Raw genomic sequence first — 24,562 nt, 5'->3', positions numbered from 1 at the left:
GGGTCCCTGGCAATGTGAAACAGCAGTGTTAACTCGGGTCCCTGGCACTGTGAAACAGCAGTGTTAACCCGGGTCCCTGGCACTGTGAGACATCAATGTTAACCCGGGTCCCTGGCTCTGTGAGACAGCAGTGTTAACCCGGGTCCCTGGCGCTGTGAGACAGCAGTGTTAACTCGGGTCCCTACCACTGTGAGACAGCAGTGTTAACCCGGGTCCCTGGCACTGTGAGGCAGCAGTGTTAACCCGGGTCCCTGGCACTGTGAGGCAGCAGTGTTAACCCGGGTCCCTGGCACTGTGAGACAGCAGTGTAACCCCGAGTCCCTGGAGCTGTGAGACAGCAGTATTAACCCGGGTCCCTTGCGCTGTGAGACAGCAGTGTTAACCCAAGCCCCTGGCGCTGTGGGAGAGCAGTGTTAACCCGGGTGCCTGACGCTGTGAGACAGCAGTGTTAACTCAGGACCCTGGCGCTGTGAGGCAGCAGTGTTAACCCGGGTCCCTGGCACTGTGAGACAGCAGTGTTACCCCGGGTCCCTGGCACTGTGAAACAGCAGTGTTAACCCGGGTCCCTGACACTGTGAGACAGCAGTGTTAACCCGGGTCCCTGACGCTGTGAGGCAGCAGTGTTAACCCGGATCCCTGGCACTGTGAGACAGCAGTGTTAACCCGGGTCCCTGGCACTGTGAAACAGCAGTGTTAACTCGGGTCCCTGGCACTGTGAGACATCAATGTTAACCCGGGTCCCTGGCGCTGTGAGACAGCAGTGTTAACCCGCGTGCCTGACGCTGTGAGACAGCAGTGTTAACTCAGGACCCTGGCGCTGTGAGACAGCAGTGTTACCCCGGGTCCCTGGCACTGTGAGACAGCAGTGTTAACCCGGGTACCTGGCACTGTGAAACAGCAGTGTTAACCCAGGTCCCTGACACTGTGAGACAGCAGTGTTAACCCGGGTCCCTGACGCTGTGAGACAGCAGTGTTAACCCGGGTCCCTGGCACTGTGAAACAGCAGTGTTAACTCGGGTCCCTGGCACTGTGAGACAGCAGTGTTAACCCGGGTCCCTGGCACTGTGAGACATCAATGTTAACCCGGGTCCCTGGCGCTGTGAGACAGCAGTGTGACCCCGGGTCCCCGGCACTGTGAGACAGCAGTGTTAACCCGGGTCCCTGGCACTGTGAGACAGCAGTGTTAACCCGGGTCCCTGACGCTGTGAGGCAGCAGTGTTAACCCAGGTCCCTGGCACTGTGAGACAGCAGTGTTAACCCGGGTCCCTGGCTCTGTGAGACAGCAGTGTTAACCCGGGTCCCTGGCGCTGTGAGACAGCAGTGTTAACTCGGGTCCCTACCGCTGTGAGACAGCAGTGTTAACCCGGGTCCCTGGCACTGTGAGGCAGCAGTGTTAACCCGGGTCCCTGGCACTGTGGGACAGCAGTGTTAACCGGGGTCCCTGGCACTGTGAGGCAGCAGTGTTAACCCGGGTCCCTGGCACTGTGAGACAGCAGTGTAACCCCGAGTCCCTGGAGCTGTGAGACAGCAGTGTTAACCCGGGTCCCTGGCGCTGTGAGACAGCAGTGTTAACCCAAGCCCCTGGCGCTGTGGGACAGCAGTGTTAACCAAGCCACGGCACAGTGAGACAGCAGTGTTAACCCGGGTCCCTGGCACTGTGAGACAGCAGTGTTAACCCAGGTCCCTGGCACTGTGGGACAGCAGTGTTAACCCGGGTGCCTGACGCTGTGAGACAGCAGTGTTAACTCAGGACCCTGGCGCTGTGAGGCAGCAGTGTTAACCCGGGTCCCTGGCACTGTTAGACAGCAGTGTTACCCCGGGTCCCTGGCACTGTGAAACAGCAGTGTTAACCCGGGTCCCTGACACTGTGAGACAGCAGTGTTAACCCGGGTCCCTGGCGCTGTGAGAGAGCAGTGTTAACCCGGGTCCCTGGCACTGTGAGACAGCAGTGTTAACCCAAGCCCCTGGCACTGTGAGACAGCAGTGCTAACCCGGGTCTCTGGCACTGTGCTATAGCAGTGTCAATCCGGGTCCCTGGCACCGTGAGACAGCAGTGTTAACCCGGGTCCCTGGCACTGTGAGACAGCAGTGTTAACCCGGGTGCCTGACGCTGTGAGACAGCAGTGTTAACCCGGGTGCCTGACGCTGTGAGACAGCAGTGTTAACCCAGGTCCCTGGCACTGTGGGACAGCAGTGTTAACCCGGGTGCCTGACGCTGTGAGACAGCAGTGTTAACTCAGGACCCTGGCGCTGTGGGACAGCAGTGTTAACCAAGCCACGGCACAGTGAGACAGCAGTGTTAACCCGGGTCCCTGGCACTGTGAGACAGCAGTGTTAACCCAGGTCCCTGGCACTGTGGGACAGCAGTGTTAACTCGGGTGCCTGACGCTGTGAGACAGCAGCGTTAACTCAGGACCCTGGCACTGTGAGGCAGCAGTGTTAACCCGGGTCCCTGGCACTGTGAGACAGCAGTGTTAACCTGGGTCCCTGGCACTGAGACAGCAGTGTTACGCCGGGTCCCTGGCACTGTGAGACAGCAGTGTTAACCCGGGTCCCGGACGCTGTGAGGCAGCAGTGTTAACCCGGATCCCTGGCAGTGTGAGACAGCAGTGTTAACCCGGGTCCCTGGCGCTGTGAGACAGCAGTGTTAACCCGGGTGCCTGACGCTGTGAGACAGCAGTGTTAACCCGGGTGCCTGACGCTGTGAGACAGCAGTGTTAACCCGGGTCACTGGCGCTGTGTGACAGCAGTGTTACCCCGGGTCCCTGGCACTGTGAGACAGCAGTGTTAACCCGGGTCCCTGACGCTGTGAGGCAGCTGTGTTAACCCGGATCCCTGGCACTGTGAGACAGCAGTATTAACCCGGGTCCCTGGAACTGTGAGACAGCAGTGTTAACCCGGGTCCCTGGCGCTGTGAGACAGCAGTGTTAATCCGGGTCCCTGGCACTGTGAGACAGCAGTGTTATCCCGGGTCCCTGGCGCTGTGAGACAGCAGTGTTAACCCGGGTCCCTGGCACTGTGAGACAGCAGTGTTAACCCGGGTCCCTGGCACTGTGAGACAGCAGTGTTAACCCGGTCCTGGCACTGTGAGACAACAGTGTTAACCCAGGTCACTGGCGCTGTGAGACAGCAGTGTTAACCCAGGTTCCTGGCACTGTCACAGCAGTGTTAACCCGGGTCCCTGGCGCTGTGACACAGCAGTGACAACCCAGGACCCTGGCACTCTGTGACAGCAGTGTTAACCCGGGTCCCTGGCGCTGTGAGGCAGCAGTGTTAACCCGGGTCCCTGGCACTGTGAGACAGCAGTGTTAACCCGGGTCCGTAGCACTGTGGGACAGCAGTGTTAACCCGGGTCCCTGGCTCTGTGAGACAGCAGTGTTAACCCGGGTCCCTGGCGCTGTGAGGCAGCAGTGTAACCCGGGTCCCTGGCACTGTGAGGCAGCAGTGTTACCCCGAGTCCCTGGTGCTGTGAGACAGCAGTTTTAACCCGGATCCTTGGCACTGTGAAACAGCAGTGTTAACACAGGTCCCTGGCGTTGTGAGACAGCAGTGTTAACCCAGGACCCTGGCACTGTGAGACAGCAGTGTTAACCCAGGTTCCTGGCACTGACACAGCAGTGTTAACCCGGGTCCCTGGCGCTGTGAGACAGCAGTGATAACCCAGGACCCTGGCACTGTGAGGCAGCAGTGTTAACCCGGGTCCCTGGCACTGTGAGACAGCAGTGTTAACCCGGGTCCCTGGCACTGTGAGACAGCAGTGTTAACCCAAGCCCCTGGCACTGTGAGACAGCAGTGCTAACCCGGGTCTCTGGCAATGTGCTATAGCAGTGTTAATCCGGGTCCCTGGCACTGTGAGACAGCAGTGTTAACTCAGGACCCTGGCGCTGGGAGGCAGCAGTGTTAACCCGGGTCCCTGGCACTGTGAGACAGCAGTGTTAACCCGGGTCCCTGGCACCGTGAGACAGCATTGTTACCCCGGGTCCCTGGCACTGTGAGACAGCAGTGTTAACCCGGGTCCATGACGCTGTGAGACAGCAGTTTTAACCCGGATCCTTGGCACTGTGAAACAGCAGTGTTAACACAGGTCCCTGGCGTTGTGAGACAGCAGTGTTAACCCAGGACCCTGGCACTGTGAGACAGCAGTGTTAACCCAGGTTCCTGGCACTGACACAGCAGTGTTAACCCGGGTCCCTGGCGCTGTGAGACAGCAGTGATAACCCAGGACCCTGGCACTGTGAGGCAGCAGTGTTAACCCGGGTCCCTGGCACTGTGAGACAGCAGTGTTAACCCGGGTCCCTGGCACTGTGAGACAGCAGTGTTAACCCAAGCCCCTGGCGCTGTGAGACAGCAGTGTACACCCGGGTCCCTGCATCTGTGAGACAGCAGTGTTAACTCGGGTCCCTGGCACTGTGAGACAGCAGTGTTAACCCGGGTGCCTGACGCTGTGAGACAGCAGTGTTAACTCAGGACCCTGGCGCTGTGAGGCAGCAGTGTTAACCCGGGTCCGTGGCACTGTGAGACAGCAGTGTTAACCCGGGTCCCTGGCACTGTGAGACAGCAGTGTTACCCCGGGTCCCTGGCACTGTGAGACAGCAGTGTTAACCCGAGTCCCTGACGCTGTGAGGCAGCAGTGTTAACCCGGATCCCTGGCACTGTGAGACAGCAGTGTTAACCCGGGTCCCTGGCAATGTGAAACAGCAGTGTTAACTCGGGTCCCTGGCACTGTGAAACAGCAGTGTTAACCCGGGTCCCTGGCACTGTGAGACATCAATGTTAACCCGGGTCCCTGGCTCTGTGAGACAGCAGTGTTAACCCGGGTCCCTGGCGCTGTGAGACAGCAGTGTTAACTCGGTTCCCTACCACTGTGAGACAGCAGTGTTAACCCGGGTCCCTGGCACTGTGAGGCAGCAGTGTTAACCCGGGTCCCTGGCACTGTGAGGCAGCAGTGTTAACCCGGGTCCCTGGCACTGTGAGACAGCAGTGTAACCCCGAGTCCCTGGAGCTGTGAGACAGCAGTATTAACCCGGGTCCCTTGCGCTGTGAGACAGCAGTGTTAACCCAAGCCCCTGGCGCTGTGGGAGAGCAGTGTTAACCCGGGTGCCTGACGCTGTGAGACAGCAGTGTTAACTCAGGACCCTGGCGCTGTGAGGCAGCAGTGTTAACCCGGGTCCCTGGCACTGTGAGACAGCAGTGTTACCCCGGGTCCCTGGCACTGTGAAACAGCAGTGTTAACCCGGGTCCCTGACACTGTGAGACAGCAGTGTTAACCCGGGTCCCTGACGCTGTGAGGCAGCAGTGTTAACCCGGATCCCTGGCACTGTGAGACAGCAGTGTTAACCCGGGTCCCTGGCACTGTGAAACAGCAGTGTTAACTCGGGTCCCTGGCACTGTGAGACATCAATGTTAACCCGGGTCCCTGGCGCTGTGAGACAGCAGTGTTAACCCGCGTGCCTGACGCTGTGAGACAGCAGTGTTAACTCAGGACCCTGGCGCTGTGAGGCAGCAGTGTTAACCCGGGTCCGTGGCACTGTGAGACAGCAGTGTGACCCCGGGTCCCCGGCACTGTGAGACAGAAGTGTTAACACGGGTCCCTGGCACTGTGAGACAGCAGTGTTAACCCGGGTCCCTGACGCTGTGAGGCAGCAGTGTTAACCCGGGTCCCTGGCACTGTGAGACAGCAGTGTTAACCCGGGTCCCTGGCACAGTGGGACAGCAGTGTTAACCCGGGTCCCTGGCACTGTGAGACAGCAGTGTAACCCAGAGTCCCTGGAGCTGTGAGACAGCAGTGTTGACCCGGGTCCCTGGCGCTGTGAGACAGCAGTGTTAACCCAAGCCCCTGGCGCTGTGGGACAGCAGTGTTAACCAAGCCACGGCACAGTGAGACAGCAGTGTTAACCCGGGTCCCTGGCACTGTGAGACAGCAGTGTTAACCCAGGTCGCTGGCACTGTGGGACAGCAGTGTTAACACGGGTGCCTGACGCTGTGAGACAGCAGTGTTAACTCAGGACCCTGGCGCTGTGAGGCAGCAGGGTTAACCCGTGTCCCTGGCACTGTTAGACAGCAGTGTTACCCCGGGTCCCTGGCACTGTGAGACAGCAGTGTTAACCCAAGCCCCTGGCACTGTGAGACAGCAGTGCTAACCCAGGTCCCTGGCACTGTGGGACAGCAGTGTTAACCCGGGTCTCTGGCACTGTGCTATAGCAGTGTTAATCCGGGTCCCTGGCACTGTGAGACAGCAGTGTTAACCCGGGTCCCTGGCGCTGTGAGACAGCAGTGTTAACCCAGGTCCCTGGCACTGTGGGACAGCAGTGTTAACCCGGGTGCCTGACGCTGTGAGACAGCAGTGTTAATCCGGGTCCCTGGCACTGTGAGACAGCAGTGTTATCCCGGGTCCCTGGCGCTGTGAGACAGCAGTGTTAACCCGGGTCCCTGGCACTGTGAGACAGCAGTGTTAACCCGGGTCCCTGGCACTGTGAGACAGCAGTGTTAACCCGGTCCTGGCACTGTGAGACAACAGTGTTAACCCAGGTCACTGGCGCTGTGAGACAGCAGTGTTAACCCAGGTTCCTGGCACTGTCACAGCAGTGTTAACCCGGGTCCCTGGCGCTGTGACACAGCAGTGACAACCCAGGACCCTGGCACTCTGTGACAGCAGTGTTAACCCGGGTCCCTGGCGCTGTGAGGCAGCAGTGTTAACCCGGGTCCCTGGCACTGTGAGACAGCAGTGTTAACCCGGGTCCGTAGCACTGTGGGACAGCAGTGTTAACCCGGGTCCCTGGCTCTGTGAGACAGCAGTGTTAACCCGGGTCCCTGGCGCTGTGAGGCAGCAGTGTAACCCGGGTCCCTGGCACTGTGAGGCAGCAGTGTTACCCCGAGTCCCTGGTGCTGTGAGACAGCAGTTTTAACCCGGATCCTTGGCACTGTGAAACAGCAGTGTTAACACAGGTCCCTGGCGTTGTGAGACAGCAGTGTTAACCCAGGACCCTGGCACTGTGAGACAGCAGTGTTAACCCAGGTTCCTGGCACTGACACAGCAGTGTTAACCCGGGTCCCTGGCGCTGTGAGACAGCAGTGATAACCCAGGACCCTGGCACTGTGAGGCAGCAGTGTTAACCCGGGTCCCTGGCACTGTGAGACAGCAGTGTTAACCCGGGTCCCTGGCACTGTGAGACAGCAGTGTTAACCCAAGCCCCTGGCACTGTGAGACAGCAGTGCTAACCCGGGTCTCTGGCAATGTGCTATAGCAGTGTTAATCCGGGTCCCTGGCACTGTGAGACAGCAGTGTTAACTCAGGACCCTGGCGCTGGGAGGCAGCAGTGTTAACCCGGGTCCCTGGCACTGTGAGACAGCAGTGTTAACCCGGGTCCCTGGCACCGTGAGACAGCATTGTTACCCCGGGTCCCTGGCACTGTGAGACAGCAGTGTTAACCCGGGTCCATGACGCTGTGAGACAGCAGTTTTAACCCGGATCCTTGGCACTGTGAAACAGCAGTGTTAACACAGGTCCCTGGCGTTGTGAGACAGCAGTGTTAACCCAGGACCCTGGCACTGTGAGACAGCAGTGTTAACCCAGGTTCCTGGCACTGACACAGCAGTGTTAACCCGGGTCCCTGGCGCTGTGAGACAGCAGTGATAACCCAGGACCCTGGCACTGTGAGGCAGCAGTGTTAACCCGGGTCCCTGGCACTGTGAGACAGCAGTGTTAACCCGGGTCCCTGGCACTGTGAGACAGCAGTGTTAACCCAAGCCCCTGGCGCTGTGAGACAGCAGTGTACACCCGGGTCCCTGCATCTGTGAGACAGCAGTGTTAACTCGGGTCCCTGGCACTGTGAGACAGCAGTGTTAACCCGGGTGCCTGACGCTGTGAGACAGCAGTGTTAACTCAGGACCCTGGCGCTGTGAGGCAGCAGTGTTAACCCGGGTCCGTGGCACTGTGAGACAGCAGTGTTAACCCGGGTCCCTGGCACTGTGAGACAGCAGTGTTACCCCGGGTCCCTGGCACTGTGAGACAGCAGTGTTAACCCGAGTCCCTGACGCTGTGAGGCAGCAGTGTTAACCCGGATCCCTGGCACTGTGAGACAGCAGTGTTAACCCGGGTCCCTGGCAATGTGAAACAGCAGTGTTAACTCGGGTCCCTGGCACTGTGAAACAGCAGTGTTAACCCGGGTCCCTGGCACTGTGAGACATCAATGTTAACCCGGGTCCCTGGCTCTGTGAGACAGCAGTGTTAACCCGGGTCCCTGGCGCTGTGAGACAGCAGTGTTAACTCGGGTCCCTACCACTGTGAGACAGCAGTGTTAACCCGGGTCCCTGGCACTGTGAGGCAGCAGTGTTAACCCGGGTCCCTGGCACTGTGAGGCAGCAGTGTTAACCCGGGTCCCTGGCACTGTGAGACAGCAGTGTAACCCCGAGTCCCTGGAGCTGTGAGACAGCAGTATTAACCCGGGTCCCTTGCGCTGTGAGACAGCAGTGTTAACCCAAGCCCCTGGCGCTGTGGGAGAGCAGTGTTAACCCGGGTGCCTGACGCTGTGAGACAGCAGTGTTAACTCAGGACCCTGGCGCTGTGAGGCAGCAGTGTTAACCCGGGTCCCTGGCACTGTGAGACAGCAGTGTTACCCCGGGTCCCTGGCACTGTGAAACAGCAGTGTTAACCCGGGTCCCTGACACTGTGAGACAGCAGTGTTAACCCGGGTCCCTGACGCTGTGAGGCAGCAGTGTTAACCCGGATCCCTGGCACTGTGAGACAGCAGTGTTAACCCGGGTCCCTGGCACTGTGAAACAGCAGTGTTAACTCGGGTCCCTGGCACTGTGAGACATCAATGTTAACCCGGGTCCCTGGCGCTGTGAGACAGCAGTGTTAACCCGCGTGCCTGACGCTGTGAGACAGCAGTGTTAACTCAGGACCCTGGCGCTGTGAGGCAGCAGTGTTAACCCGGGTCCGTGGCACTGTGAGACAGCAGTGTGACCCCGGGTCCCCGGCACTGTGAGACAGAAGTGTTAACACGGGTCCCTGGCACTGTGAGACAGCAGTGTTAACCCGGGTCCCTGACGCTGTGAGGCAGCAGTGTTAACCCGGGTCCCTGGCACTGTGAGACAGCAGTGTTAACCCGGGTCCCTGGCACAGTGGGACAGCAGTGTTAACCCGGGTCCCTGGCACTGTGAGACAGCAGTGTAACCCAGAGTCCCTGGAGCTGTGAGACAGCAGTGTTGACCCGGGTCCCTGGCGCTGTGAGACAGCAGTGTTAACCCAAGCCCCTGGCGCTGTGGGACAGCAGTGTTAACCAAGCCACGGCACAGTGAGACAGCAGTGTTAACCCGGGTCCCTGGCACTGTGAGACAGCAGTGTTAACCCAGGTCGCTGGCACTGTGGGACAGCAGTGTTAACACGGGTGCCTGACGCTGTGAGACAGCAGTGTTAACTCAGGACCCTGGCGCTGTGAGGCAGCAGGGTTAACCCGTGTCCCTGGCACTGTTAGACAGCAGTGTTACCCCGGGTCCCTGGCACTGTGAGACAGCAGTGTTAACCCAAGCCCCTGGCACTGTGAGACAGCAGTGCTAACCCAGGTCCCTGGCACTGTGGGACAGCAGTGTTAACCCGGGTCTCTGGCACTGTGCTATAGCAGTGTTAATCCGGGTCCCTGGCACTGTGAGACAGCAGTGTTAACCCGGATCCCTGGCAGTGTGAGACAGCAGTGTTAACCCGCGTCCCTGGCACTGTGAGACAGCAGTGTTAACCCGGGTCCCTGGCACTGAGACAGCAGTGTTACCCCGGGTCCCTGGCACTGTGAGACAGCAGTGTTAATCCGGGTCCCGGACGCTGTGAGGCAGCAGTGTTAACCCGGGTGCCTGACGCTGTGAGACAGCAGTGTTAACCCGGGTGCCTGGCGCTGCGAGACAGCAGTGTTAACCCGGGTCACTGGCACTGTGAGACAGCAGTGTTAACCCGGGTCCCTGGCGCTGTGAGACAGCAGTGTTAACCCGGGTCACTGGCGCTGTGAGACAGCAGTGTTACCCCGGGTCCCTGGCACTGTGAGACAGCAGTGTTAACCCGGGTCCCTGGCGCTGTGAGACAGCAGTGTACACCCGGGTCCCTGCATCTGTGAGACAGCAGTGTTAACTCGGGTCCCTGGCACTGTGAGACAGCAGTGTTAACCCGGGTGCCTGACGCTGTGAGACAGCAGTGTTAACTCAGGACCCTGGCGCTGTGAGGCAGCAGTGTTAACCCGGGTCCCTAGCACTGTGAGATAGCAGTGTTAACCCAGGTCCCTGGCACTGTGAGACAGCAGTGTTAACCCGGGTCCCTGACGCTGTGAGACAGCAGTGTTAACCCGGGTCCCTGGCACTGTGAGACAGCATTGTTAACCCGGGTCCCTGGCACTGTGAGACAGCATTGTTAACCCGGGTCCCTGGCACTGTGAGACAGCATTGTTAACCCGGGTCCCTGGCACTGTGAGACAGCAGTGTTAACCCGGGCCTGGCACTGTGGGACAGCAGTGTTAACCCAGGTCACAGGTGCTGTGAGGCAGCAGTGTTAACCCTGGTCCCTGGCGCTGTGAGACAGCAGTAACAACCCAGGACCCTGGCGCTGTGAGGCAACAATGCTAACCCGGGTCCCTGGCGCTGTGAGGCAACAATGCTAACCTGGGTCCCTGGCGCTGTGAGGCAGTAGTGTAACCCGGGTCCCTGGCACTGTGAGGCAGCAGTGTTACCCAGAGTCCCTGGTGCTGTGAGACAGCAGTGTTAACCCGGAACCCTGGCACTGTGAAACAGCAGTGTTAACCCGGGTCCCTGCCGCTGTGAGACAGCAGTGTTAACCCAGGTCCCTGGCGCTGTGAGACAGCAGTGTTAACTCAGGTCCCTGGCGCTGTGAGACAGCAGTGTTAACCCAGGACCCTGGCACTCTGTGACAGCAGTGTTAACCAGGGTCTCTTGCACTGTGAGACAGCAGTGTTAACCCGGGTCCCTGGCACTGTGGGACAGCAGTGTTAACCCGGGTCCCTGGCACTGTGAGACAGCAGTGTTACCCAGAGTCCCTGGCGCTGTGAGGCAGCAGTGTTAACCCGGGTCCCTGGCACTGTGAGGCAGCAGTGTTAACCCGGGTCGCTGGCACTGTGAGACAGCAGTGTTAACCCGGGTCGCTGGCACTGTGAGACAGCAGTGTTAACCCGGGTCCCTGGCGCTGGGAAACAGCAGTGCTATCCTCTGTGCCATGGTACTTTGGCTGAAAGGCCCTTGGGATGTCTTAAATCTTCTTACTTCAAAGAACTCAGCCAAGTTAGTCAAACACAATTTGTGTTTAACAAATCTTTACTGGCTTTTATTATTTACCTGTACTTTTCTTAACACCAATTAATTTTGTCCTGTACTATGGTCTGTAAGGGTTCCCCACCACAAACGTTAGGGTGACTGGACTGTAGTTACCTGGTTTAACAGATGTTAGGATGACTGGACTGTAGTTACCTGGTTTAACAGATGTTAGGTTGACTGGACTGTAGTTACCTGGTTTAACAGATGTTAGGTTGACTGGACTGTAGTTACCTGGTTTAACAGATGTTAGGATGACTGGACTGTAGTTACCTGGTTTAACAGATGTTAGGATGACTGGACTGTAGTTACCTGGTTTAACATTTCTAATTGTTCAATCTTTGGCACCACTCCCAAAACTAAGCAGGTTTAAAACTTATGACCAGAACTGCCTTTATTTCTTCCTTTAGCTGAAGGGAGGAAGTTGTGGCAGAGTGGTAATGTCACTGGATGAATAATCCAAAGGTCCAGGCTAATCCTCTGGGGACATGGGTTCAAATCCCACCATGGCAGCTGGTGGAACTTGAATATTATTTCAAAATATGGTCTCAGTGATTGTCATAAAAAACTCATCTGGTTCACTAATGCTGGTTTAGCTCAGAGGGCTAGACAGCTAGTTTGTAATGCAGAACAAGGCCAGCAGCGTGGGTTCAATTCCCGTACCAGCTTACCCGAACAGGTGCCGGAATATGACGACTAGGGGCTTTTCACAGTAACTTCATACTTGTGACAATAAAAGATTATTATTCTTATTAAGGTCCTTTAGGGAAGGAAATCTTACCTTATCTGGTCAACAGGTGACTCCAGACCCCACAGCAATGTGCCTGACTCTTAACTACCTTCTGAAAAGGCCTAGCAAGCCACTCAGTAGAAGGGCAACTAGGGATGGGTAACAAATGCCATCCTTGCCAGAGGCAGCCTAAGTTCCGGGGTTACAAGAATGGGGGTAATTGGGAATGGGTGGAGTGCTCATTTGAAGGGTCGGTGCAGACTCGATGGGCTGAAAGGCCTCCTTCTGTACTATAGGGATGCTATGATTAGCATCACCCTCTTTAGTGAAGGCAGATGCAAAGTACTCGGGAGTATTCCAGCCATAGTCTCTGCCTCAATAAGACAATCTCTTTTCAGATCTTTAATCAATCCTGCCCGTCCTTCTCGACTATCCTTTTCCTAAATATATAGAGGAGACTCTGGGCTCCCCTTTATGTTGGCCTCTTAACCATTCTCATTCATATAATAAATAAAAATAGCAGACCATACACAGCTTCTCACGCTTGTTCTGCCATTCAATAAGATATCAACTGAAATATTAAATGTTGCCTCAACTCCTTTCCCAACTTATCCCTTAATTACCTGCATACCCTCAAACCTATTGCTCTGTCCTGAACATACTTAACAACTGAACAGCCACAATTTTCCAGGGTGGAGAATTCCAAAGATTCACAATCCTCTGTGTGAACAAATTTATCTCAAAATGATCCACTTTGATGAAGGCTTTCCTGGATCTAGCAGCTGCCGGCAGTTTGAGAACAGTACTGGTTTGCCCTCTTGAGTTCCTGCCAACTACTGGAGTTTGTTTGAAGCTGATGATGCCATTCTGTGGGAGTCTGATCTCCAGCAAATATAATAAAGAGTGAAGAGGAGTAAAAGAGTGAAGATGCCGGTTACAGAAGCTGGCAGTGCTGGATACTGATCACAAATATCTAAATTGATCAGTTGCCAGCACTTTAGTCTGAGCTTGAAAGACTCGAGCTCCATTCAAGTATAACACGAGCATAATGTCAATGCTGAATGAAAAGTTAAATCTGCCTGTTCCATCCCACACAATGCTATCTACATGCAAGTTCCACCTCTCTGTACTACCCAAGGCAAAGAGCACACACATTCAGGTGGAGTTGTTCTGTGCTAGATTTTACCTGTTTCTCTTCCAGTTTGGCGTGTTCCCAGGTTGATGACAGGTGTGCCGAACGCACCTGCCTCCCGCACCCCACAACTACTGTTACCGATCATTAAACCAGCGTGTGCAACCATCTGGATAAATTGTTCAAAGGGGATATGCTTCACTGCCCGGAAATTTGGATTCTGTTCAATTCCTTTCTTGCGCATCACTCGCACCATTTCTTTACTTCCTACAAGTGGAAATCACAATTGACAAATCAGCTAGGAGCTAACAACACAAATAAAAAACAAATTTATAATTCAACGTCAGTGTTAAATTTACAGATTGTGATCTAATGGTGTGTTTACTGAAAGCAAATTCATATTTAATGAAAATGATAAAATTAACTATTCACAGATAATTCTTAGGTTTCAAAATGAACAGGTAACTTACGAAAAGATACAAAACTAAAATTCCATTTGAGGGGCAAACAATTCAAGGATTTAGTATTCATGTCCTGAAACAGGGTGTCAACGTAACTTGTACACTGACACAAATCTGCAAGTATGCTATTTAGCATTCCAGACAAATGATTTAGCAAGCAGTTAGACAAAGTGATCGGAAAAATATTTCAATTCCCGTTGTCCAGGCAGATTGAAATCATTCGGAAGATTGTATGTTTACATTTATGTTGTAATTGTTTGGGATGTGGTTGGAGACAGGATGAATTCTTTACAGTTCAAAGAATAAGCTGGAGTATTACTTGTTCTCCAAATTCCTCTATTCCACTAAAGAGGTTGTTTCTTCAGCCACCTTGTCTCTTCCCTCTGGAATTCTTTCCCTCGGCATCTCTGCCTTATCACATCCCTTCCTTCCTCAAATGATAACCTAGAGATCCTCCTCTTTGTGTCTGACCGCTCTGAATACTTTTTCTTTCCACGCTCCTGTAATAACCCTCACGGCACGGTGATGGGCGAGGACCCATCAGCGGAGCTCTTCGAATCGACCTTTAAAAGCCGGCCGGGATTGGGACCGGAACGATCGGTAGTCCTGGTTGGGACCTTTGTGCTGTACGCTGTGTTGCAGACCTTTCACCTCCGTTTGACTCACCTTCTTGGGTCTCCCGAGCTTATATACTCACCCCCCCCCCCCCCCCCCTCCGGACTCACTGTCCAGAATAAGTGGTTGGTGCAGAATACAATAACTGAAATTCTTAAATACTTCAAAAAGTGGGGTTTTATTTTATTTTATTTTTTTTAAAACGAGTGAGATGAGCACTTTGATGGAGCAGCCTACAGAAGAACACTGGTGGCTATGAAGACTTGACAGAATCCTGCAGTTGTCAAAGAGTATGGGAGCACCAACTTGTGAACGAGTTTTAGGAAGAGCTTGGAGCCATCCTTTCCAGCATTGAGGTGGTTGCCAACTCCCTTTACACACTTGTGGATCCAACCATGATGTAGTGTCTGATGGCGGACGTCATACTTTCCATTCCAGCATAAACAGCAGCCACCTAACATGCGAGTGCTGCAGAGAAAGCTCAGACTGCTCTTTTAAAAGGTCAGCTTGCTAACATGGCAGCTCAGACTGCTGACAACATGACTGTGGATTGCACAGCTGTTCAACAACCTGTCCTCCAACACAGATGCCGCCATTGAAGAACAGCAATGGCTCGTTGGAACACAAACCTGCTGTTCTTCCTCCCACCTCTATCACTCCATCAGCGCCTTTGCTGTGCCAGCCAGCTATCCACCTGCTGCCACCCATGCAGAGGTAATGCACTCCAAAGCCAGGTCTTCTTAAAGAAACAGAACCATTCTTCAGACAGTAATGAATACGTTGGATAGACCACCAGCGACACAGTGAAAGCCAAGGTTGCTCTAATGTTGTTAGAGGACAGTTTATAAATTTTCAACTATTGAAAAGTGGGTGAATAATTGACTGTAAACTGGCGTGCTGTAAGAGAGCCACTTCTAGACCAGTCTAATCTTAGACTGGGCACTCCAGATTATTCTGTCAATCACTTTATATCGGTGGTTCTCGATCTGTCTCCCACCAATTGAGTTTCTCTCCATCCAAACCCCTCATGATCTCATGATTCATAGAATAATAGAATTTATTTCAGTGCAGAAGGAGGCCATTCAGCCCATCGAGTCTGCACTGGCCCTTGGAAAGAGCACTCCACCCGAGCCCACACCTTCAACATATCCCTGTAACCCCACCTAACCTTTTTGGACACCAAGGGCAATTGATCATGGACAATTGACCCAAGCTGCACATCTTTGGACTGTGGGAAGAAACCGGAGCCCCCGGAGGAAACGCACGCAGACAGGGGGAGAACATGCAGACTCCACACAGACAGTGACCCAAGCCGGGAATTGAACCTGGATCCTGGAGCTGTGAAGCAACAGTGCTAATCACTGTGCTACTGTGCTGCCCACCTTTCTGAACACCGTTGTCAAATTTCCTCTTAACTTTCCTTTCTCAAAGGAGAACAATCTCATATTTGCCATTCTATCTGCCAAACTGAAGTCTTTCATCCCCAGAACTATTTCTGTTAATCTTTTCTGTATCCTTGCCAATGTCTTCACATCCTTCAGAACCGGACACAATACTTCAGCTGAAGCTGAACCTGTATCAAGCCTTGCTGTATTCGCATCAAAAAATTAAATCAAATAAGCTAAACACAATTTACTCTTAACAAATCATGGCAGGCTTTCGTTAATTATTCCACATTTGTTCAAGATTATCATTTCTAGAAGCTTTCCCACCACAAAGATAAAATGAATGGCCCCTAGTTGGGCTGATTCTTACACCCTTTTCTGAAAAGCATGTAACATTGGCAATTCTCCAGTCCCTGGATCGAAGGTGGATTGGAAGATTATGGCCAATGTCACCGCTACGTCTAACTTTACTTGCCCAGCATCCTCAGGTGCATTTGATACAGGCCTGGAGCCTGTAAAGGTACAGCCAGGCTTTCTAATATCGTCTTTGTCTATTTTCATCTCTATATTTGGATTAGAAGCAACCACACCCTCAGGGGAATAAAAATTCCTCAAGAAGTAACTTTTATTTTCCACATGGACTTGGACATACAACACAAACAGGTGAAGCAGTGTTGGGCATTATTGTCTGCAGTCAATGAATTGCATTAAAAGTGTCACAAAAAGTGGACTGTGTGAAATTTTAATACATCACCCTCATATTGCATTGGCATTGAGGCCAGATTGTAATTTTGAATTATTTCAAATGATCACCGCACCATTATGAAATAAAATTAGGAAATTAAACAAGAACTTGCCAGTTTGAATTTTTAAAAATAAATTTAGAGTATCCAATTATTATTTTTTTCCAATTAAGGGCCAATTTAGTGTGGCCAATCCACCTAACCTGCATATCTTTGGGTTGTGGGGGAGAATGTGCAAACTCCATACAGACTGTGACCCAGGGCCGGGATTCGAACCCGGGTCCTCAGCGCCGCAGTCCCAGTGCTAATCATAGCACTACATGCTGCCGTTGAAGTTTGGTTTTGATTTTGCGCAGTGAGTGGAGGGATAAATAATGTGCCCTCCACCCCCTCCCATGACTTTACATACAATTTTAAGTTGACATGGAATTGTATTGAACTACATAAAAGTGATACTTTTTACAAATACGTCATTATTGATTAGTTGTACCACTCTTCACTGTCAAATACAAGATGAAATTCAATAGCTGGCACTGACAAGAGTTCACAAACTCGAAAACTGGCTCTATATGCACGAATGGAATCCCATATCGCACTCCACCCACTTCACAAAATCAAGACCAAACATCGAACAGGTAAGTTCTCATTTAACCTTCTGATTTTAGCCAATTCAAAAGCACATCGGATTCTGCCCAACAGTTCCCAATATAGCAGCTGCCCAGTTTTAAATCAGGTACACATTCAAACACTTTCTGCCCACCTGCATCAATGTTCGGAAACAGAATCAAGGTGCGTTTGCTGAATGTTATTAGAGCATCGAGTGTAAGCTCAAACATTTTAACGGAATGTTTAATGTTGGTGGTAACTGGATGCTGCAAAGCCACGATGTACTCTCGAGATTTCACATCTTTGCCTATAAAAAGAGGACAAATGCGTAACGTAGGAACATAGAAAAGTGGAGTGGGCGTCAGCCCTTTCAGCCTGTCTACCATTCAACATGATCATGGCTGATCATCTACCTCTTGCACCATTTTTGCCACTATCCCCATATCCCTATGTCATTAGTATCCAGAAATCTATCAATTTTGGTCTTGAACATGCTCATTAATAGATTCCACAGCCTCTGGGATAGATTCACACTTGAAGAAACCATCCTCAGCTCGGTCTTAATTGCCCTGTCCCTTATTGTGAGACTGTGTCCCCTGTTTCTGGACTCTCAGCCAGGGGAAACAGCCACATCTACCCCATCACACCCTGTAAGAGTTTTGTTTCAATTAGATCAGTTCTCATTCTTTGAAACCATAAAAACAAAATTCATCTCAAAACAGGACAGATGAAGTATTTGAAATTGTGTTGGTAAATTATACAATTTTCTAAAACAATTGCAGGGCACTACTAAATATTTCATACATTGGGGGAAAATATCAACAGCAATTATTTGCACATAATCATTTTCAAAAGTTCTAGAAACATTGAACAAGGTTTCTGCCCGAGCCCTGTGGTAAATCATGGGGTGGGGAGGATGGGAACCAGAGTCTGGATCAAACACTAAAACATCAGTTATTTGTACTCACTTAGCCAGGTCTGCAAAATGCTCAGATAATCCTTGGATCCTGCTGTGAGCAATTTGTCATAAGATGGACAGCCAGACAACAGGATTCGATTGTGATCCTCACACATGGCTATCAGATGTTGCTCGGCACCACGAGTGCAGCACACATGGTAATGGGCCAATTTGGTGATGGCGTGTCGGATTGAGTCGTCGATGGTACCACTGACCTCACCACCTTCCATATGCAGAATCCGAATATTCATCAATGCAGCCGAGGTCGCGACTGCCAACGCATCAAACCGGTCTCCATGGACAATCATGAGATCTGGCTTCAGACGGTTAAGCACATCAGGTAATTTCACCAAAGCAAGACCGACTGACTCGACCATGGCTGCTTCATCCTCACCTCGAACTATTGTATGCAAACTTGTGCTAATATCAAAATCATCTTGCTCAATCATTCGATATGTATTTCTGAAAGAAAAAGGAGTTCTCGTTACCAACAAAGAATCAAGCTAATTATAAATAACCTTTATTGTCACAAGTAGGCTTACATTAACAGGGCAATGAAGTTACTGTGAAAAGCCCCTAGTCGCCACATTCCGGCGCCTGTTCGGGTACACGGAGGGAGAATTCAGAATTCTCAGCTAGTATGGGGATAGAACCTGTGCTGCTGGCCTTGTTCTGTATCACAAACCAGCTGTCTAGCCTACTGAGCTAAACCAGCCCCGCTTGGGGCTTTGAAACAAAATAAATTTAGAGTATCCAATTACTTGTTTCCAATGAAGGGGAAATTCAGCCTGGCCAATCCACCTAGCCTGCACATCTTTGGGTTGTGGGGGGTGAAACCGACTCCACACAGACAGTGACCCCGGTCCGGGATCGAACCAATGTCCTCAGCATCGTAGGCAGCAGTGCTAACCACTGCACCACCATGTCGCCCCCCCCCCCATTCCCCGATAGCCTTTTTATTGAATTCTGAAAACGAGAACAAAAATGCCGATCTAGAAAGAAGCCTAGTAATACTCTTGGGATATTAAAAATAGGAAGTAAAATGTTTATTGACAAGAAGGGGAGAAAACTTAAGCACACAAGATTACAATTATACGGTTAACATTAGTCTCACAAAACATTCCTCCCAACATTCTCCCAACTTGGTCAGGCCTACAAGCAACGCTCCCTTATAGATATTTAACTATAAAAATCCAGTAATATCATACAAAACAAATCTGCTGTTGAACTGAAAACCAAGGAGTATTTTTAACATTTTTATTTATAATCTTTATTGTCACAAGTAGGCTTACATTAACACTGCAATGAAGTAACTGTGAAAGGCCCACAGTCGCCACATTCTGGCACCTGTTTGGGTACACAGAGGGAGAATTCAGAATGTCCAAATTACCGAACAGCACGTCTTTCGGGACTGGAGGGAGGAAACCGGAGCACCCGGAGGAAACCCACGCAAACACGGGGAGAACGTGCAGATTCCGCACAGACAGTGACCCAGCTGGAAATCGAACCCTGTACCCTGTGAAGCAACAGTGCTAACCACCGTGCCTCCCATTATTAATGGTTCAATTTTTGTAATTGATAAGAGTTCAATATACGTACCCATAGTCATCAATTAAATGAGATCCTAGAACAACCACTTTCAGATCAAAAACATCAGGTTGTTCCTTAATGCCAAACATAATGGGAGCGAGTTTAGAATAATCTGCACGGTTACAGGTGGCAACACAGATTCGCAGCTTCTTCCTGTTCTTATTTTTCTCCATGATTTCCTAATTTATAATATCTTTATGGATCAATTCCTGATAATAAACAGAAATGGAATTTAGCTAAAGCTGCAGTGCTGTCAAAAATTATTGAATGTAGAATGTTTTCAGATATTCCTTATTAAACAAGCTAAAAACAATTTAACAGTAAATAATAAATGTGCAAACCTTAATGCTGAGAGAAGACAACCACATTTTATTATGCAAAGGCAAAAAATACTGAACAATCTCAGCAGGTCTGACAGCATCCCTGGAGAGAGAAGGGAGCTAACATTTCGAGTCTGATTGACTCTTTGTCAAGGATTTTATTATCGTGTTCTCTTAAACCAGTACTGGCATTAGTTATGGAGCAAAGCTTTTTTAAAATTTGTCCAATTAAGGGACAATTTAGTGTGGTCAATCCACCTACCTTGCACATCTTTGGGGTTGTGTGGGTGAGACACACACAGACACGGAGAGAATGTGCAAACTCCACATGGAGTGTGACCCGGGGCCGGAATCGAACCTGGGTCCTCGGCGCCGTGAGGCAGCAGTGCCAAGTATTGCACCGTCGTACCGCCCGTTATGGAGCCTCTGCCCCTTGACCCCAAGGAAGGGGTACCTCTGGCTCCCTGACCCCTCCCCGTCCTGGGGAGCGTGCCTCCCTCCCCGTCTCAGAGGCGTTTCTCTCTCCCACGCCCCATCCTGGAGAGCGTGCTTCCCTCCCCGTCTCAGAGGCGTTTCTCTCTCCCACGCCCCATCCTGGGGAGCGAATCTCTTGCATCCTGACCCCACCCTGGGTAACATGTCCACCCCCACCCCCGTCCTGGGGTTTCACCCCAGAAACCCGTCTCCTTCCGTCCGGGAAGCGTATAATTGCTCCTTGATAGTATACCACAAAGAGTTTCTGGAATTAGGGAATTGCAAATATCACACCCTTGTTCAGAAGTGGGTGCATGGATAAACGGACAACTACACACCAAAGAATTGAACTCTGGTGCTGGGATAACCTTTAGAAAAAATAACCGGGGTGTGGGGGGGGAAACCAAAGTAACAATGTCTTGGAAAGGTTTCAGTTAATTGAGGAAAGTCAGCGTGGATTTGTTAAGGGCAAATCAAATTTCACTAATTTGCTGTAATCTTTCAATGAGGTATCAGAGATGGTTGAAGAGGGTAATGTGGTGATGGACCTCCAAAAGGCATTTGATAAAGTGCCACCGAAAAGGTTATTAACAAGGTTTAAAGCCCATTGAATAAAAGGGAAAGTGGCAGCATGGGTACAAAGTTAGGTCAATAATAGAAAGCAGTGGTGAACTGTTTTTTCAGACTGGGGTGGATTAACGTGGGGTTGATACACTGAACACTGCTTCTGGGTAATGACAGGTGTGCAGGACACCATGGCAAAGTCTGTAGATCACAAATAAGTTGAAGTATTGTAAGCTGTGAAGAGAATAGTGATAGACTTTAATGGGACGTAAACAGACTGGCAGATGAAATTTTCCAGCAGTGTGAAGTGTTACATTTTGGCAGGAAGGGCGAGGAGAGGCAGCATAAAAGGATACAATTTGAAAGGGTGGCAGGAGCAGAGGAGGTATATGAGGTGGCAGGCAGGTTAAGGAACTGGTTAAAAAGGGGCGCTGGACTGCAGAGGCAGAATGTACAGAAGAAAGGAAGTTGCGATAAACCTGTATCAAACACTTGCTCAGCCTCAGCTGGAGTATTGTGATGGTATTAGAGCAGATGCAGAAAAAATTCATATGATTGATTCCAGGGATGAGGAACTTCAGGAACGAGAACTGACTGGAGATCTGGGGGGTTTTCTCCTTGGAGAACAGGTGGCTGTGGGGAGGTGTGATAAAAACGAAGACAGGCTTACCCAGAGCAGAAAGGGAGAAGCAGAACAGTTGAGATCCAGGAAACACTGAGTTAAGGTCAATGGCAAAAACCAGAGCTGACATGAGGAAACCCACTTTTAAAAAAACACAGCAAGTGGTAAGGATATGGAATGCACTAGTTTATAGGGCTCTAACCGTTGATGCACTGTAGAACAGAAAGCAAAAAACAATGGGTTTTATAAGAAAGGTACTGCAATTAGCATTGACTATTTTAGAATCCATAGAATTCCCAGAGTGCAGGAGGCTATTTGGCCCATCGAGTTTGCACCGGCCCTCTAAAAGAGCAGTCTATCCAGGCCCACTCTCCTGCCCTATCCCCATAACCCCGCGCCAATCATGGCCAATCCACCTAACTGCACATCTGGGACATTAAGGGGCAATTTAATCTTTCTGTAGATTGTGGAAAAAACTAATTTGTAAAGGTAGCCTTGAAGATGAGTTTACAGAGTGTAACTGGGAAAGTTCTCGAGAACAATACATTCTGGAACGGACCAGGGAACAGGCTACTTTATAGAATCCCAGAACAGTTAGCAGCACAGAGGTCATTTGGGCAGTCATGTGTGCGCTGGTTGCCTGAAGGAACAATTCACTTCAAGTCACCCACCCCTAGCCTTCTTCCCGTAACAATGTACATTCTCTCTTTTCAGATAATAATTTAATTCCCTCTCGAATGTCTCAACTGAACTGCCTCCGCCACTCTCAGGCAATGTGTTCCAGATCCTAACCACTGACTTATGCAAACTAATTTCTGCTTCTTTTGCAATTACCTTAAACCTGTGCCCTCCTGATGGACAGATGGAGAACCAATGTTAAGATCCTAATATTTGTTAGGATACCAGACAAGAACCAAAAACACTTCCTTTTCATTTTTGAAGTTTGAGTAAAGGATAGTTCACTCCACGAGTGATTCCTCTGACAAATAGGTATCTTTATATTAAAACAAACTTTATTCTTAACACATGAATAAACACATTAACATCACAGCAAATAGGGAAGGCTGTGGTGCAGTGGTATTGTCACTGGACCAATAACTCGGAGACCCAGGACAATGCTCTTGGGGACTTGGGTTCAAATCCCACCAGGTCAGATGGTGAAATTTGAATTGAATCAAAATCTGGCATTAAAAGTCTAATGATGACCATGAAACTATTGTTGATTGTCGGATCTCGAACAACGATGAGTCACAGTACATGAGGGAGATAGAGAACCTAGTGGAGCGGTGTAACAACAATCCCTCCCTCAACGTTAGCAAAACTAAAGAGCTGGTCATTGACTTCAGGAAGCAAAGTACTGTACACACCCCTGTCTGCGTCAACAGGGCCGAGGTGAGATGGTTAACAGCTTCAAATTCCTAGGGTGTGCACATCACCAACAATCTGCCCTGGTCCACCCATGTCGACGCTACGACCAAGAAAGCACAACAGCACCTATACTTCCTCAGGAAACTAAGGAAATTCGGCATGTCCACATTAACTCTTACCAACTTTTACAGATGCGCCATAGAAAGCATCCTATCGGGCTGCATCACAGCCTGGTATGGCAACCGCTCGGCCAGGATCGCAAGAAACTTCAGAGAGTTGTGAAGACCATCCAGTCCAACATCCGCACCCGCCTCCCATCCATTGACTCTGTCTATACCTCCCGCTGCCCTGGGGAAAGCGGGCACATAATCAAAGATCCCTCCCACCCGCTTACTCACTCTTCCAACTTCTTCCATCGGGCAGGAGATACAGAAGTCTGAGAACAGGCACGAACAGACTCAAAAACAGCTTCTTCCCCACTGTCACCAGACTCCTAAATGACCCTCTTATGGACTGAGCTGATCTCTTCACACATCTTCTCTACTGAGCAGTACTACACTCCGTGTGCTTCACCCGATGCCTGCGTTTATGTATTTACATTGAGTATTTTATGTTTGCCCGATGTATTTTATTTTCATGTACGGAATGATCTGTCTGAACTGTACGCAGAACAATACTTTTCACTGTATCCCGATACGTGTGACAATAAACCAATCCAATCAAACCCATCTCATTCACTATATTCTTTAGGGAAGGAAATCTGGCATCCTTATCTGGTCTGGCCCAGATCCACAGCAATGTGGTTGAGTTTTAAATGCCCTCCGGGATGGCAATAAGTGCTGGCCCAGCCAGCGACACCCACAACCCGTCAACACATTTAAAAAAAAACTAACAATTAAACAATTCTCAACAATAAATGGAATTCCTTTTTATTACTAACATATACCTTCTCGGTCTCCAATTAAGCAAAACCCATTCCAGGTCAAAAGTCACTTATTAATAAAGTTAGAAATCTTATATAGAGATTTCTAACAGAGGATAACAAAGAGAGAGATAAGGAAAGAGAGGATTAAAATATGAAGGTAGGCTAGCCAGTAACATTAGGAATGATAGTAAAAGTTTCTTTAAATACATTAAAAACAAACGGGAGGCAAAAGTTGACTTTGGGCCGCTCCAAACTGATGCTGGTAATCTAGTGATGGGAGACAAAGAAATAGCTGAGGAACTAAACAAGTACTTTGCGTCAGTCTTCACAGTAGAAGACATGAGTAATATCCCAACAATTCCGGGAGAGTCAGGGGGCAGAGTTGAATATGGTAGCCATCACAAAGGAGAAAGTGTTAGAGAAACTAAGAGGTCTAAAAATTGATAAATCTCCGGGCCCAGATGGGCTACATCCTAGAGTTCTAAAGGAGATAGCTGAAGAAATAGTGGAGGCGTTAGTTATGATCTTTCGAAAGTCACTGAAGTCAGGGAAAGTCCCAGAGGATTGGAAAATCGCTGTTGTAACCCCCTGTTCAAGAAGGGAACAAGGAAAAAGATGGAAAATTATAGGCCAATTAGCCTAACCTCGGTTGTTGGCAAGATTCTAGAATCCATTGTTAAGGATGAGATTTCTAAATTCTTGGAAGTGCAGGGTCAGATTAGGACAAGTCAGCATGGATTTAGTAAGGGGAGGTCGTGCCTGACA

The 24,562-nt window shown here is 50.6% G+C and overlaps 1 protein-coding gene across 1 annotated transcript in view; it reads right to left on the bottom strand.

Annotated features, from left to right (window-relative positions):
• The window catches only part of gne (glucosamine (UDP-N-acetyl)-2-epimerase/N-acetylmannosamine kinase), a 131,016-nt gene extending 109,327 nt beyond the window's left edge, over positions 1-21,689 (bottom strand). The window contains exons 1-5 of the mRNA XM_072495184.1: positions 21,553-21,689; positions 19,534-19,733; positions 17,945-18,396; positions 17,131-17,283; positions 13,221-13,433 (exon numbers count right to left, since the gene is read on the bottom strand). Of these exons, the coding sequence (XP_072351285.1) occupies positions 13,221-13,433; positions 17,131-17,283; positions 17,945-18,396; positions 19,534-19,697 (982 nt within the window). The 5' untranslated portion in view covers positions 19,698-19,733; positions 21,553-21,689. The remainder of the gene's footprint in view (positions 1-13,220; positions 13,434-17,130; positions 17,284-17,944; positions 18,397-19,533; positions 19,734-21,552) is intronic.
• Between the last annotated feature and the right edge of the window lie 2,873 nt (positions 21,690-24,562).

The sequence above is a fragment of the Scyliorhinus torazame genome, chromosome 3 (genome assembly GCF_047496885.1).
Source record: "Scyliorhinus torazame isolate Kashiwa2021f chromosome 3, sScyTor2.1, whole genome shotgun sequence".
NCBI classification, from domain to species: domain Eukaryota; kingdom Metazoa; phylum Chordata; class Chondrichthyes; order Carcharhiniformes; family Scyliorhinidae; genus Scyliorhinus; species Scyliorhinus torazame.
Note: the sequence above shows the minus strand (reverse complement) of the source record. Positions and strands in the feature narration are given on the sequence as shown.